At 44.8% G+C, this 17,282-nt stretch overlaps 1 protein-coding gene across 3 annotated transcripts in view; it reads right to left on the bottom strand.

Moving 5' to 3' along the window:
* ULK1 (unc-51 like autophagy activating kinase 1) overlaps positions 1 to 17,282 on the bottom strand; it is an 85,128-nt gene that overhangs the window by 25,651 nt on the left and 42,195 nt on the right. For all 3 annotated transcript variants that reach the window (XM_026095305.2, XM_026095308.2, XM_026095306.2), the window contains 6 exons: positions 17,189 to 17,271; positions 12,704 to 12,754; positions 5,089 to 5,177; positions 2,803 to 2,968; positions 1,450 to 1,510; positions 198 to 287 (listed from right to left, as the gene is read on the bottom strand). In XM_026095305.2, coding sequence (XP_025951090.2) covers positions 198 to 287; positions 1,450 to 1,510; positions 2,803 to 2,968; positions 5,089 to 5,177; positions 12,704 to 12,754; positions 17,189 to 17,271 — 540 coding nt within the window. The remainder of the gene's footprint in view (positions 1 to 197; positions 288 to 1,449; positions 1,511 to 2,802; positions 2,969 to 5,088; positions 5,178 to 12,703; positions 12,755 to 17,188; positions 17,272 to 17,282) is intronic.

Raw genomic sequence — 17,282 nt, 5'->3', positions numbered from 1 at the left:
GGAGAGACAGGGTCTGCAGTTGGGACTGATCAGTCCCCAAGGCTTGGAGTTTCTCCTAGGTGTTTCTTGTAACCCTTTAATTCAAGAAGAGGTATGGACCTTGCCCAACACTCCCAAGATCTGCAAAATCCTCTCCTGGAAGTCAATGGGTTTAATAAATCAATGTTGGATGGTCATCACTGAACAGTCTTTCTTACTTGGATGGGCTAGGAGAACTGCTATAAGGTGGTGAAGGAGATGGTGTCCTTCCCTGGCTTTCCAAGCCTGCTGAAGTCACCAAAGAACTCCTGGAAAATAAGAAAAAGAATATAGCTGTTAGAGCCTGGGAAACAACCCTGCTCCCCCTTACAGAGCACAGCAACAGAGCTGTGTCTGCCTAACACCTTCTGTCAAGCCTAGTCATAGGAGCCCATGAGGCTGTCATGCTGCCCCACAATCTGGCATTCAGGTGCCACATGCTGATGGCATGGCAGAGCTTTAAATGACTGACCAGCCCTTTACACTGCACTTCTCCTATGTCATTTTAACCTGGACTAACAGCCTTAAAGCAAATGCAATACAATTTTGTTCTGGTGGAAGATGAAGCTAAGTGTAAACAAATACCCACTCTAAAAGTTGTGCATGTTCACACCAGAATACATATGTTCTAGTTCTTACAAAACATATAAATTTGTATTAGCACAACTCTTCCTAACCCAAGGAACCTAGTGAAGTTTCACTGTGATGTTTGTCTCTACAACTGCTTTTCCAGTTGTGAATTTGATAGAGAGTGAACAAAGACAGATGAAACAAACAGCAAGAGAAGAACAGCACCTGAAGATAAAGGCTTCTTTTCACTACTAGTTTGGAAAACTAGCACTTTCACTCTCTTCATTCCCTATTGACAAAACTAGAGGGATGCAGCAGAAGGGTTATCTGTATACTGTCTGCATCATGGAGTCTACTGCTACAGCAAGTTTCTAGGCTTTGGATACAGACAGGAGAAAGGGACTGGGATCTTCACCTGGCAGACCAAAAAACGGCATGCCAGCATACCAGGCTGTGTTCCAACTCAAACTTCTTTCTGTGCCAATACTCACACAGTGCTGAGAACAAGATCAGACTTGAGTGCACATCCAGGCCCTCCCTGTTTTCTCTCTCAATATCTCTGAAATTCCCTATCTGCAAATGCAGAGGATTTGAAAGACACCTCTATGTTACAAACACTACCAGGGCAGGAAGCTTTCTTCCAGCTTGTTCCCAAATATCGGCACAGTCAGTCCTGTATACATATTTCTGATTTAGACCTAACAGTGAAAACTGAAAATTGGTCAGAATCAGCTATGTGACAATCATCCGAAATGAAAGTTAATTCAGCAACATCTTCCCTCCATTCACCAGAATCAAAAGGTATCTAACGCACAGTATGCTCCAAAGACTAAGCAATTTCAGTTGCCTAGGTGCTCTTACCCACTGTACATCAGGCTGTCTTGGATTGGTTTCCCTCCTGCAGCCTCAGCAGTTATATCACCTATAGAACATGGAAGTGTAGAGACATTAATCTGAGATATATTTAGAGCAACTGAGATTGTGGGTAGAACTTCCTCCTCTCTGAAGACCAGCTAAGTTACTTCTGAAGTCAGCATTTTGCCAAATTCATGCAGTTTGAGACTGATCTATGTCTGTGGATGCGGCTGATCCTTATACCCTGAAGTTCTGGAAAATTTAGGCTGAAAGGGGGCCTCTTTTTGGAAGATGGCTAAGCATTGACAGAACTGTTTGGGGCAACAGGTACATGCCAACTTGGTGCAAACAACTAGCTATTCTGTAAAAGCACAGGAGTATTATGTTGCACGTAGGGCTTGGGCACATCTCTGTCCTAAGCGGCAAAAATCCGGGGCCGTAACATGAGCTGGCAGCTGGATACGTAACACAGGGGAGCTCACCTTCACCAAAACATCTGAACAGTGGATATCTGAGTAGCACCAGACATGTCTACCCTGGTCCTACTACTGTTCCCAGGAAGGAATATGAAGAACAGAGTTCTTCCTTATCATAAAGACTGCACAGCAGAGACTCATCCATCGCAGACTCCAGGTTGCCCCCTCAAAATTTCTTTGCTAATATGAGTGGTGCAACTGTGGAGGGAAGCATCACAGCAGTTACCACCAAGTCCCAATTCAGCAAAGCACTATGCACATGGTCAAGGTTGATGAATGCCTTTCTGTTGGTTAAGTAAGATTTACGGATAGACATACTTAGGTGCATGTCTGAGCTGGGGCCCTGGCCTCTATGCACATACGTATCTTCACACAACTCATATGAAAATAAAAACACACAGGGGTGCTAGAATGAAATTCAAGATGTTTGAGGAAAAATCCAACAGCTTTTTATGTTTCTTGGGTATTTTTCAAGTATAAAATGAAGTCTGCTAACTGAAATCTTGTATTGGACTATGCTGCTGAGTAAAACTGAAAACAGGATGACATGGGAACAGCTTCTGTGAGAAGAAAACATTTGCCTGTGAGCCTGCTTATCATCTTTCCCAGTTGGATTTCCAGGTTCAATCTCTTACTCAAGCCCCCAAATAGCCTTTATTCCCAAATCCTATCTTCAAAGATAATTAATTACAAAACGTCCTGTGAAACTAATCAGTGAGACAGATGTCTCTTCCAGCTTGGGAACTAAAACATTCCTACCATTCAGTCAAAAAGTACAGGTTTATCAGTGTTTTGACTTTCTAGCAACTATCCTTAACATCCACAACCCTCTCTGGCAGAACTTCTGGTCCATCTGCAAACACATTTCCAGAGACCAACTTACTTGAGAACTGTGCTGGGACCATAACGAAGTCATCTGTGTCACAGGATGAATTCTTACTGCTGCTTCCAGCAGAGTCCTTAGATGCATGCAGAAAGCCGGGAGAATCTTGGGTAGGAGATGTCAGAGCCTTCTCCTGCAGCTGCTGCTGCATCTCTCCGAGGGACTGCTAATTCAAGAAGAAAACAAACACTGGCTTCAGCACAGCTACTTCATCATTCTGCTGGATCCTCTAAATCGAGCTATAAAAGGCTACAGACAACGTTTTGATGATAAACCAGGGCTGCCACTTTGCCAGAAGCAGCTGTTTACTGAGAAGGCGCAGTCTTTTAAGTCCACATCAGAACAGTGCCTCTTTTGTTACACAGAACATAGTACCAGCATGTCAAACACACCCCAGATAGGAAGAATTCACTTGAGGTATTGCATCCCTCTGCTGAGGCTTTCTGGATCAATCATGCATTTTCCACCAACACGATTTAGTAAGAAACAGAAGAGCTTTAAGGGATTTTTGGTTGTTCTTTTGTTTTGTTTTTGTAAACAGTACATGCTTGGTCTCTGCTGACACTTTAGCAGTAAGCACCGCTCAGGAACATATACGTAAATGCGTCTGCGCTATCAGGACAACCCTATTTTACTGTAGTGCTGATGACGAGTTGAAGACAGGCCTAAAGGAAGCTGAGTGTTCAATAGACAAATGCCTCTCAGCCATCAGAGAGGCAGGACAGACCTTAGACAGCCCATTTCTTCTCATCCTTCAGCCAAATGATGGGTAGCTCCACAATCCTTACACTTTGCAGACAGATGGAGGAGGCCAGGTGGCTTAAGAGAGCCTTAAGACAGCTGAATTGCCTTCTGAGCAGATCATAGACAATCTTTATCCTAATGCATTTTTAGGCTGAAAAGATTTAAATCAGCTTTCGCTTGGGCCCTGTTAAGGCCTTGTTCCCTCTCCAAAGTCTCTCCCCCCTAGCTATGGGGACCCTCCCTCACTGTACAGGCAGCACATACCAGCAGAAGGAAACCTGCCAGCTGGCAGAGCTGTCCCCTTTCCATAGGGCATGCTAGCTCCCCTCTGCCGGCACGGCGTTTTTCGCGTGCTGAGCCAGCCCACCTCTGCCAGCAAAACTTCAGAAGGCAGACCCGGCCTGGCCCAGTACGCTCCTAACACGGGAAACCTCACATCTGGCAGCGACTCTGAGCGCTCTTGGTTGGGACGCTCAAGGGTGGTACAGAGGGGAGAGCCTGCTTTGAACACCACCTAGCCGTCCCTGGAGCCACGAGGCCTCCGCCAGCCCTTCTCCCTGGGGCTGCAGGCAGGGCAGAGGCCAGCGCAACTCTGGCCCTCGGGGATACGACTCTGTGAGGTTCAGAGGGGGCAGAGCTCTCCCCCTGCCCAGCCCACATCGTGGGCACCTGCAGCAGCTTCACCCACACCAGGCGCCATGTTGCCGGAAGAGACTGTACGAAAAGCTCCGTCCTGGCACTTCCTGAAGCAGGCTGAGAAGCCTGGGCCCAGGGACACCGAGAGACCAAAGCAGACAAGCAACGACTCCAAGGGAGAGAGAAGAAAATTCACTCCTTCGCCCTTCCTCCACCCGTCACACCACCAGCATTCCTCAGCGCAAAGAACCCAAAAGGCAGCTTTCACCAAGAGCCTTTGAAAACAAGCTTTCGGCTCAGCGAGCTGCAGGAATGTCACATCACTGGTCCGTTAATATTCTGCCCTTCAGGAAAGTTTTCTTCATTTCAGGTAACCAGAGGAAAATCAAAACATCAGTTCAGATCAACTCTGACAAGACCAGCAGACTGTGGCCAGTCCGGTCTGAGCACACAGCTTTGCTGAGAGGGCACCCGGGGTGCCTGGGGATGGTGGTCAGAAACGAGGAGGGTCACCTTGCACCAAAGACGGGTATAATGTCACACTACCGAGACTTTGCTCAAGGGCAGAAAGCTTGCAGCCAAATAACCAGGGCTAAACCCTGAACTACTGACTCCTTTCGGTTCCTTTCTATCTTTCGCAAGGCTAGCTAGCGTCATTAATGTCACCTTCTTCCACAAAGGCTTTTCACGTAACAGACAACAACAACCTATTACTTCCTTGTGAAGAGGAAGACAATCTTCAGGATCCAAACCCTAAACAGACTGCAGAGGACACTGTGCCGAACCCAACCTGAAATATGATGTTTGGTAATTTGACCAGATGACAGCAAAAGCCAAGACCTTGTTTCAAAGGAGCAAGCAGGGAGACCATTAATAAGAGTACCGAACCCTCTGAGCTGTACTTACAGGAGGCGATGCCAGGTGGGAAGTAGAAGAGCTGCTGGAGGAGCTACCGGAGCCTGAACTGGGATAAGAAGGCATTGGCACAGAAGCAGCTAAAAACAAGGGAAAGAAAACAAGTCAAAAAAAGTTGTCAGAATTTAAAAACAGTCAATAATAAAAGGTCTTTTTCATCTTTTCTCATCAGATTCATCTCATGTACCAGAGGATGCCAATTAATGGAGAACAGGAGTAAAGTCAGCATTCTGTCCGGTTATCAGATTTGCATCCATCCACTCGTACACGCACATTTCACAGTTACCGCTCTTGGGGTGGAAGTTCTCTGAACACCTGCCTAAGATCAGATCCGCTGTGTTACAGCCGACCCATAGTTGGTGAGATGGTTTCTGCCTAATGAGCCTCCAAGGCATCTTTTCTGTACATCTTTCCCTTTATTTGCAAAGCGGAGTAAGTTCTTGATGCCCCAAAAGTTATTTGGGCTTCCCAGGCCACATGCAATGAAAAACACAGAATTAGTTATTCCACAAGGAAATTGTTTATTGTTTCCTATAACTCAACACATTCTCCCTGGATCACCTCTTCTGCAATTTGAAGGGGTTTTGCTTATTTATCTCTCCTTGTACAGAAATTGTTCCACAGCACTGGTCATTTTGCATCACCTTTACTTTATGTTTTATTGCTCAGGATCAGAACTGCACATTTTATTCACTTCACTGTTGAACTAGTTTTTGTAACCTTCACAGAGGCAGAAAGCTCATCCTGAAAGGACTAGTTAGCATTGACCTTCAGGCAGAAAAGATGATTAAGGCACCAAAGGAGAAAACAATATTTAACTCCAATGACTTGTGCAAGTGAGGTTCAGTAAATAATTTAGAAGAGCTCAGCTCAGCTGAGGAGACAAGTCAAGGACCCGTCAAAAGTCAAGTTTCAAAGACTCAAAAGACTCAAAGATAAGTCAAGGACTTTAATAGACTACTTCGGAATATTTAGTGGTTCAAATTCCCGCATCTCCCAGCATGATACTGAATGGTACAGAAGTTGCAAAAAGAGTCTTTTACTAAGCAGCTCAAAGTCAAACTTTACTCTCCCACCAATTTTGGTATTTTAACGATATAAGACAGAAACCAAAGGCAATGCTTAAATGAGGACAGGAATGTTTTGCTTTGCTCCTCTTCTATTGTGCTGGAAGAAAATTAGAAACTTATACTAGACTTCTAACTTTACAAAATCTGTGCTCAATGACTCCATGCTTAATGCAAGGAGGGGTAATAACACCTAGAAAGAAGGATGCTTCTGTTTGAAGTAAAGCTAGCTCTGTCACTGATTACATTAGCTACTACAAAGGAACCAACTCTACTCAACCAGCTAGAAAAATAAAAGCACATCTCTCTGCAGTTAACTGTTGAAAGTGTTTTAATGATAAAAGAATGGGAAAATATGCCTTTTAATGAAAGATGTTACAAAATCTTTTCATTCAGCCTAAAGAGGGTTAAACAATGACTAGATCAGTGTCTCCTGGCACAAAGGGAGCAATAAGTTAGATACTGAATTCCTCAGTCCGACAGAGATGCAATAAGATCCAACAACAGGAAAACAAAGCCAAACACGTGTAGACGTAAAACAAAAACATGTGTTTTTAACAGGTAATCAACCACTGCAACAGTTTTGGTACAGTCACAGTGACCTCCTCCACCCTTTGCAATATTAAAAAACTGAATACTTTTTTCAAGAGGCAAGTTCTACTGCAAATTGGAAGCAACCCAGGGCAGTCCTGGGGCTTCTGCAATAGTAAGTCCTAGGACGATTGCTGCTTGTGACCCATTTACAGTGACACATACGCATGCACTCGCACATGTGTAACAGCAAGAATGGGAGGAAAAAATACTGACTGACAGGAAAGGCTCTTCAAGACATATATGGGGGAGAAATTACAGTTCTAGGTAGAGACCCATTACTTGCTCTGCCATGCATCTTGACCTACCTGCCTTCCCAGCTTATGCCAGCAATAAGGAGTTTCATCAGAGGCTAAGCATGTTCAGGGAAGTCAGGCAGATGAAGAGAGTGGAAATCGAGATAGAGGTGCCCCAGAACACCACAAGAAGCCAGGTCAGATGAAGGGTAGAAGGCAAAAAAACTAACGAGCAGAGAAGAGGTAAGGGATGCCCTCTCGTGCTGTGTTATAACGCATTTACGGTGTTCACTCGCAGCAGTTTTGCAGGCTAGGTCCACACACAGATTTTTTTCCAAAGCTCTGCAAGAGGCTGCCTGTCAGCCTTCACATCTATCTTATGCTTGATTTTGTGCCATCGATGGGACCATGCTGTTAACACACACTGCGCTGGCTCCGGTAGAGGAACAGGGGCTGTGGTACGTGGAGATGGGAACACTGCAGGGCCGAGGCTTGGTGAGCTGCATCACCAGCAGCCTGGGGCTTGGCCAGATGTTGCTTTTTGAGCACAGCTGGTTCATACTTCCCACAATCGGGGAACAAACTGAGGTATCTGAGAACTTGCCTGTAGAATGGAGAGCTCCGTCCTGCCTTTATCTACGTATATTTGATCTCAGAGATACCCCCACAAAGCCTGCAGAGCAATCCCTAGTACCTTCCCTATATATTTAAAACCAGAAGACTAATGGGGAAAAAGCCTCCCCATTTTTATCCTGTGAATGGTTCCATTATATAGACAACCTCTCCTATTATGCAAAGGACCTTTTAAAAAGAGGTAAGTGATTTCCAAACTGTATTCACATGTCAGCTGCAATATTTGCTTCGCTGTTTATTTTTTTCCTGGAATTAGTATTTTCATTACAGTCATGTCAGGTCTCTTTCAAGATCTCTTGCATCCTATTTTTGATTTTGTGTTTATTATTGATTTAAACCTGGCTAGATTTGAGTCTTCTATTTTTGTCTGTTTGCTTTGGACAACTTTCCATTAATCTAGAAAAAAAGACAAGCAGGCAGACTTTTCCACTATGAAGTGGAACTCAAAATTATATCTGCATTAAGCACAACTTTAGATGCAATCTGTTTAATCATATTATTAAAGAACAATAACATCCCAAAATCCACATTGTAATAGGAGGAAGTCCAATTCAAAAGATCCCATCATTAGAAACAGAGCCTTTGAGTCTATGCATGTAGAACCATGAGATTTGGCTCTGACGAACCACCTCTGACCACCATATGCCTGTTGGTGCATTTTTTGTGGTGTCAGCCATATAGGACAGCTTGAAAGCAAGACACTTGCTTCCATCTTCTCCACACACCCAGGCACTCCCAGTTTAAAATTAAAAAAGGGTGCAAACACTTGGCTCATCATGTTTTCAGCTCAAGTCTGAATGAAGGGAATGTTAAGATGAATTGTAGGCCCCCACCCAAATCCAAAAATTGCTGGATTGTAATTGTAATGTAAATAAATCTGTTCTCATAATTGCCCTCTCCAACTTGTTCCAGCAACAAAACAGTCATCCCGTACGTTGCATAACTAATGTCAACTGGTTTCAAAATGGGAGAGCTAAGAATCATAAAGACAAGCCTGTGCCCCAGCTGCAGAGATCCTGATACAGGCCTGGATCCTAGATAAGAGCAGTTGTACTCTATCACATACACACCTGCAGAATAAACTCCTGACAAATCTTTCTACAAGAAACTAAGCTATCTTAGAAATATCTGAGCCTCAAACTTTTTTTTTTTTTTTTATATATATATAAAGGCTTTGTTTGGACTCTAAATCCAACCCAAACACTGAAGGGATGCATTTTTGTGATTATCTGCATTCGATCAAAACCAGTCATCAAAAGTCGCTCTTAACCGCGGTCTGACAAGGCAGTAGTTTGAGTGCAAAAATGAAAGGCACTTGTTCAAAAAAACAAACTTCCTTGTACTTTGAGTAAAAAAAATTGCACCATTAAAATCTTTTATATGTAGAAGCTATGGTTATTTTTGCTAGTTTCTACCTGAGCATTTTATGCACAATATGGTTATAAGGATGATAAAAAAAAGAAGTCAGATATTCCAGACACTGAACCATCTCGCTAGCATGATATATTACACTTAAGAACCACAAGTGTTCACACTACCTATTTTCTCAAGTCAGAGTAAAGGAGGTACCAGTTTACCACTCATTGAAGACAAGCAGAAAAATCTCCAAAATATTCTGCATGGGTACCAATTACATTGTGTTTACTGAGGGAAGACTTGCCCAAGCATCTAATTATGCCTTCTTATGCAGTACTGCTGTAACACCTCCCCTATACCGCACGCTGATCAGAGACCTAGCTGCAGACAGACGACACTGACTAGACAGCGTATTTTAAAGACTTTATTAATATTTTTACATATCTAAAATACAGGTTTAGTTACTGGTACAAAACCCACAATATAAAAATATAAATAAACAAACAAAAAGTATTAGTTTAGTGCTTTAGTTAATAAAGTTAACAAGTTAGTCAACAAAACTCAAGGCCTTGAACCGCTCTTCAGGCTAAAGCCTGTGGCAAACAGACAGCTTTGCAATACACTCTGGATGTCAGAAGACTTAAGTTCTTGGTCACTAAAGAAATGAGATGAGAGGAGGGAGGAGAGGAGAACAAACATCCCCTCCAGACTGCAGAGGAGAAGATGTACTTGCCGGAAGTGTTGCATTTGAAGATTTTTGATGAAAAAAATGTTGATTTTGCTAAAGTGTCTTGAAAAACATGCCTGTTTATATTTAAACTAGGGGAAAACCCTCCAGGCAGCCTCAAAATCATCCACTTGGAATGACATTTGAGAATTCCAAGATTTTCCTGAATTCCGAAATTCTGTTATCTTAAAAAAGCTTCCTGCATAATTCCATGAGAAACTGTACCAAGATATATCAGAACAGAACAAACAGTTTACGGCTCTTTATTTTTAATCCCTGTGTTTTGACCAAATCTGGATCAGCCTTGATGGGGCTCAGAAGCCTAGGTTACATTCTCAGCTCTGCAACTGGCTCTGCACAGTAGTGGCAACTCCTGCGCTGCCTCCGCTATCCGAGGGGTATCCGAGCCTGCAGGGGTACAGGTCATCACGCTCTGCTTGCGCTGCAACCTGGTGTGGAAAGGAGGTGGCTGGCTCACTAAAACTGGCTTAGGACCTAAATGCACATGCAGTGCAGGCACCTCTGAACTGGAAGCTCCTCTAAGCAAAAGCTGCACAGTGATCCCCAAATTTAGCTGAGATCTCGGTGCATTGGTCACTTTACAGCTACTACGCTGAAACACAGAAGTTGGTATGGATTACCTAACAACCTCTCTTAAGAGAAACTGGCACACTCAAGTGTTACTGACCTAAGTCCTGCTTTCACTGAAGTCACGGTAGTCCAACTATCAGGTCCCAGGGAGAGCAAAAATACAACAGCACACTCTTCCTCCCCCCAGTTCTCCATTACAGGCCTGAGGACACCAACAAACAAATCCAACTTGCGCACGATTCAGATGCAAAAGCCTGCCCCCTCCTCCTGCATCTTTCCTGCATTCATGGTGCAGAGCCACACACTTAGATGAAGCAGCATGATAAACTTTAGGACTGGTCCTAGTTCTGCATGCAAAGCCAAGGGAGCTAGCCCCTGAGCAACTGTAACCTTGTGAAGTCATTTACTTAATCTAAGACTGTAAATATTAAGCACAGTACCATGTTAAGCAGTGTCCCGTACATCTCTGGCAAGTTCTAACTGAGATGACTAACACAGTTGTTTCCTGACAACTGGCTCCTCTCTAACCTATTCAGGAATCAAAAGGACCATAACTTCAACATCCAGCCTTTCTCACTGAGGCTCTTCACTGCGCTTCCCCACTTCCCAGAGGCCTTCCTCTATCCCTACCACCTGACAGTGGCAGAGACCTCCAGAGCAGACTACACGAACTATCTTCTCAAGTAACAGACTTCTACCAGTGCACAACAGCTTGAAGACCTCCAGCAACGAAGGGATACTTCTCTTACGTTTTTGAGATCAGTAATGGTGTCTCCTGCCTGGAGAGGGCTCCAGGTTGCGGACACAAGCCTGGAGGCGGAGACCAACAGGGCAGGAAAGTGGTCTGGAGTTAGGATAGTCCTTACCTACCCGTAAAGGTGCCCTCTTTTCTGGGCCTGCATCCCATGCTATTAACTTTGGTGCAGCTGGGGGCAAAGGCTTAGCTAGGAGAACAACCCTCTCATCGTGATGGTGCCTCTGGTTTCCACACAGTGAAGGTGCAGGAGAAACTGGAAATCGAGGCCTAGTCGGGAGAATCCTTTCCTGCTTGTGTAGGATTTTCTGTTCCCCAGGCCAATGAAGCAATGGAGCATCTGGAGGTAGGAGGTGAGCTGGTGGGCAGGCAGGACAGGGCTGAGGGAGTCCTTCCTTGCTCACAGGGTGATCAGGCTTTGAAGGGTTTTTCCCACACGGCAGTGGCATAGCTGGTGCTGAGAACGGGGCTGGCTTAGGAGCAGTCCTGCACAGGCGGAGTCCTTTCCTGCCTGCAGAGCAGCCCTGTTTTACACGATTAGCCCCAGATCTTGCTGGCGCAGCTGGAGATAGGGGCTGGGCCAGCTTGCAAGCACCCCTAAACCAGAAGCGTCTTTTCCTGCCTGGAGGACAGTCACCTAAGTACACAGTTAAAAATTCATATCAGGAACAACTGAGAAGTCCTGCTCTGGGACCACCAAGGTGCAGGCAAGGGGTTCTCAGGCGTAACAAGGATGTCAGACAAGGCATGCACCGCAATATGCATCCGAGCGAGGCTCTGTGTTCAGAAAGCATTGAGCACACTTCCTCTGAAACATCCAGGCCCTGTAAGTTGGGCTCCTCAGATCAGCCAATGCTGAAAAACCTTGGCTCTATCATTTATTCAGGAGATTAAAGGCCCAGGAGGATCCTTCCAGGAGGAGGAAGTTGAGCACACGCAATTCTACCAGACCAAGTCTCTTGGCCAGAAGAATATTATCGCATACACTGGCAGCAATTCTGAATTGTTTTCCACTGAAAACAAATCTCTGAATAATAGTATATGCGGTTGGAAAGTTTCAAAAATTTTGGTCCAGAAGAGGAAAGGAAGGATTTTCGATGGAAATGTGTCTTTGTCTTGGCCAGTTCTCACAGAACACCCCAAATGAACCTCTCTAAAACAAGACTTAGCAGATTTAGCAAGAATTTGGAGGTAAATCTTTAAACAAGACTTGGTAGCTGGAGCCTGCCATTTGGCACAGCCAACCTAAGGTACCACCTGGCCTAAAGTTGCACCAACAATGTAAGGTTTCCTGCACACCATTCACTACCCCTCTTACAGATGTAGATGAAAAACAAGATCATGCAGCATAGTCCTGTTTACCTACAAGCATTCCCACTGGCCAAGCACTTCAGAGAAAGCAACTGAATATATTTCAAAGCTAGATTTACTTCTAACTTTAGGTTTCTAAATAGCCCCAAATCCTCCCTTTGAAGATAATTCAGCAAAATTAAATACATTTGATGACAAAATCTGGACACAACACTGACGAAACCTCAATCCATGCTTAAATAACCCAGAGAACAGAGAGGTGTCTCTGCTTCTTTTTAAACTAGAAGCAAAGACAGACATGTCATGGTTCAGAAGGTAGCAATCAAAATGCAACACTTACATTTCTTCATAGAGGCACTTGCATCCAAGAATGGGTGATGGAAAAACTCATCTAAAAAAAGAAAAAAACCAAGAACAATGACTCAGTGAAAGGAAATTACTGTTAAAAAAACTTACAAAGCAGTTTAAAAAGCATAGCAGGTTACGGTACTTTTACAGTGAATTTTTTTCCATACAATCTAGTCAAATTCCATGATTAAGTGACTGACTGCTGTTGCATACAGTACTGGCCTAAGAATACAGCCATGGAACTGGATGCAGGACCTGCTCAAGAAAAACTGAAGAGAAGTTATTTGGATAGAAAAATTGCTATGCAAGTATGAAGGAACAGCATCTCCTGTGCTCCCAGCCATCTCTGCAAAATCACCTGGTGGGGGCGGGGGGGCAGCGGACAGATCAGATGGGGCAATTACACAAATGAAGACAGGGAGAAAGAAAACCTTTGCCAAAAGCACGGCCAAAGGACATGAAGGTTTGAACCTTGGGACTTACCACCAGTACTAATGGCTTTTCCTTCCCCACAGGGCCTTAAAGAACTCAGCAAGATTTTGCTGCAAGCTACCAGCCTGGGCTGCCAGGGAACACACGCTAAGTTAATTAAGACTGCTTCCCTGTCTTCCAACAGCTATGTTACGCTTGTAGGAATGGGAATTGGTTACTGAGGGCCAAAGATGACTGGGAATATGTTGAGAGGTGGCATGAGCATGTCTGTGCACCTGTGCCAGAGGGCAGAGAGGGAAAGCTCTCATCAGCAAAAGGGGAATCCTAAACACAAAGCAGCACTAAAAGGAGTTGAAATCCCTGGCTGATCAGGATGGCAAGTCACCCTACTTGCAGGGATCCAGGAGCGCCATACACTTATCACACCGGACTGCCACTAATTCCACAGAGAGGCACGATGGGCAAAAGAGCTTCCACTGAGTAATCTTCCACCACACACAGAGCTGAGCCCATGCTGCAATTAAGGCAGAAATGGATTTTCTGACTGGCCACCATGGAGTTACAAGCCCAGAACTCCCCTTCTTTTACACTAGGCCCAACTACCATTTCTTTGCTCACCGTGGGAGAGTATTCTACTGATCCACATTGAGAAAAATTTCTGTCCTGGCTTGCCAGAGACCCTTCACATGTTTTCATGCCCTCACAGTAGCCTTCCTGCCTGACTCCTGTCTTTGATCCAGTGCAGCTCAGTGCTGACTCCTCTCCTATCTCAGCCAGCAACTCAGTCTTTCAGGAGCATTAGTCATGGATCGACACTGATTATTTAGCTAGCTAGAGGCAGTTCAGCTTGTTTTCCCAGCACAGATTTCCTGTTGCAACACCAAGCTTACGAACTTCAGCATTCTATAAACAGCTCCTCTTTAGCCAGAGTTTTCATGAAAATAGTTTTTGGGGTTTTTTTTTGTTTGTTTGTTTGTTTAAACTTAAAAAAGTCCTCTCTTCCCCACTCCTCCTTGCAAGGCCTCACAGTCAGAGCATATTGATTTGGTGCTCAACACAACAGAAGTGATAGAAATCTCCGGCAGGGAAGCTGGAATCTCCCAGATTAGATCTGCTGTGGATGGAGAACATCCCTGCTCGGACAGGAGCTCCCTGACTGCTGCGTTTCTGGCCTCTCCTTCAGCCCACTCCTCTAGAGGGTATCATCCCCTCAGCTGAGCTGATTCATCTGGTTACACAGTAGTCACAGAGTGGGTGGAAATGACCATTTCTTTCATTGTTCTCCCTCCCTCCTCCAGACTGCTTATTATCATTGCAAAGAAAAATTAAATAGCCTTACTTATAAACATCAGCAGGAAACTTGCCACTTGAAACCCTCCTGGCTGTCCCCTAGATAGTCTCGAAACTGCAAAGACCTCCGCTTCTTAACGGAACAGCAGCTGAGACAAGCAACAAGCAAATGAAGTTCCAGCTTTGTGCAATGCTGGCATGTGAATCCCCCAAAACCTGGAGGGGAGGCCCTCTGTGGAAGGCACTGCACCCATCTCTGGAGGGACTACAGAGGGCCTCTGGGAACAGGCAGGAACACCATCCCGAGCTCCTCCGGGAAGACTGCTCTGTACCTCTCCATACCCTACACAGTTAAGATTCTTGTATGCTTCTGGGTCAGAGATGATTAAAGGACCACTTAAAGACACTGACCATCAGCCAAAAGTAGATCTTTATAAACAGCAGAAGCGAACAGAGCAGCCCATGGTTAGTTTTCTGGTAGAGAGACGAAGCACCTGTCTGCTGGGAGCCATCTAGGGAAGGGGGACACCTGCCTCGGGCTAGACCCTGAGCTGCTGTACATTAACAGTTTGGGTATAACCAGCCAGAGACAGCAGCTGAAAAGATGACAATAGCTGGACACAGAAGCGCTCCCATTTAAGTTTTGCTACTATTTTTGCAAGAGGCATAATCTGGAGGACTCCCAGGCTGACACTATCTAGGGAAAGGAAGAAGAGTCCATTCAGCATGTGCACATCAGAGAGTCTCTGAGCCCTCGGGAACACACAGGAGTTCAAGACCTGGTACCAGGAGACACCAGGGAAAGTAAAACAGTTGGGTAGTTGTGTCTTAAGCAGCGAGGAAGCTCAGATGCTTCAGGAGAAGTGAAGAGTCAGAGGAAAGGAGGGAGCAGTCAATGAAGAAAAAGGATGCACAAGAACATCTCAAGTATAGGCTCCTATATAGAATATATAGACAAACTCTCCCTGAGAAACAACTACATCTTACAAGGATGCGCCAATCTGTACAGAGAAAGATCCATCATGTGATTAAAGGCAGGAAACAATCTCAATCCAGCAAGTTTGTTGTCCCCAGTGAAATCAAAGCATATTATCTCTATTTCCCAAGCATTAAGAGACACTGACTCATGAAGTAAATTCCCAAGAAGCATAAAAACAGCTCATAGGGGACCAAAAGTGTTTACCAGACTCAGTTTTTGACAGCAGGGAAACAGGAACCTTAAATACAATTAATTTTGTAATGTAGGATACTAATAGAAGACACAGAGATCCACAACCCAGAAAGAGGAGCTGTAGGACATAGTGAGGGGTACTTTTATTCCAGTCAGTCTGCCAGTAGCTTCGACAACTCCCTTTTGAAAAGGCTTATCTCATTTCTGCATCCTAGTAAACACCAGTCATGTACATTCAGCACTGGATAATTATGATCAGTCTCAGTCAATCCGCACACTTGCTTTACCCAGATGATAGTTTCCCCAGAAAGGCTTCCCTGATATCTCTAATCCAAAAAATAACAGAGGCTGCAAAACAATTTCTCTTCAACTAGCATGTGCTGCCCAGCAGGCAACAATCCACCTGAGGAAATAAGCAACAACCTTCCCACCACCTCCAAAACACAGAAGTATCAAGCCCTGCTACCACAAGTCTGACTAAAAAGCAGTTTTTTAAAAGTACATGCAAGAACATTGCCCCCCAACTTATTCTCAGAAAAAGGGAAATGCAGCTGAGCAAAAAGTAGCAAATCTTATGACTTGCTGTGATTTAACACAGCTGATACTTAACACCAGCTGATATTTAACATAGATCTGTGGGCTTCAGCCATAGCAGCCTTGTTTCAGGAAAACCACCTGAACAGGCTTGCCTAGTGCCAAACCTTATTCAAACACTGAGAAGCTGGGGGAGCAAACTGATCTGACCTGCCACTGGCACTGAATAAGGGAACACAAAGCTGTTTGCTGCTGTTCTCCTCCTCTGCTCCTGGCAGCTGACACATGACCAGGACCAGCCTCCTTGGTGAGACACACTACTCACATCCTGATTTTTACCTGAAAACAGTCTAGCCTCTGTCCTTGCCCAGGGAGGGGGAAGACAACAGAGCTGCCTTTAGATGACCTGGTCCTTTAAGGGGCTCTAGGAATATCTCCAGTTCTGCCTGCTTGCCCCTAAAACATGGCTCCACTAGCTCTTCAGACCTTTTGGCTTAGCTAAGCACATCTGCAAGAGGCTGCCAAAAACAGAACTGCCTGGCTCCTAATGATCGTGCTCAGACAAGAAGGAATTAGTCATCAAAAGAAAGGGCCTTAAGAAGGAAATCTCCATGCCAGCCAGGTCAGTGGACTAAGGCACAGAGCTGCAGGGAGAGCCAGGAGATACTGTGACAGAGTAAGAACAGGGGTGCAAAAGTAACGTATTTCACCAGGTAGCACACTTAACACAATGGAAGTTGAGAGAGATTACAAAATCAGAGGCCAGGAGAGGAAATGCAGTAGGAAAGCACTTGCCGAAGGCATGCCAAATCTCTGGGCTTACAAAACTTTATTGGCTCTGGGCTCTTTATTGGAATCAGCACTGACCTTTCGAGCATATAATAAAAACCCAAGATAACGTAACCTCCCGGGCAGGTGAAACACACATGCCACCAGTCTGGATGCTTTTACCAGCACCAGCCACAACTATGAAGGTTTGTGCGGTGCAATGGCACCAGAGGGGAAGGCACAGACAGGCAGCAGAACTAGAACCAGAAGGGAGCCTCTTACCAAAGTCCATGCGGTCCTTATGATTGCGCTGCAAAAGGCCCAGCAGCAGCTGCCTTAGGTGGCTTGATGTCTCTCTGGGGATGCTAGGATTAAA

This window comes from Dromaius novaehollandiae, chromosome 17, assembly GCF_036370855.1.
Source record: "Dromaius novaehollandiae isolate bDroNov1 chromosome 17, bDroNov1.hap1, whole genome shotgun sequence".
NCBI lineage: Eukaryota > Metazoa > Chordata > Aves > Casuariiformes > Dromaiidae > Dromaius > Dromaius novaehollandiae.
Note: the sequence above shows the minus strand (reverse complement) of the source record. Positions and strands in the feature narration are given on the sequence as shown.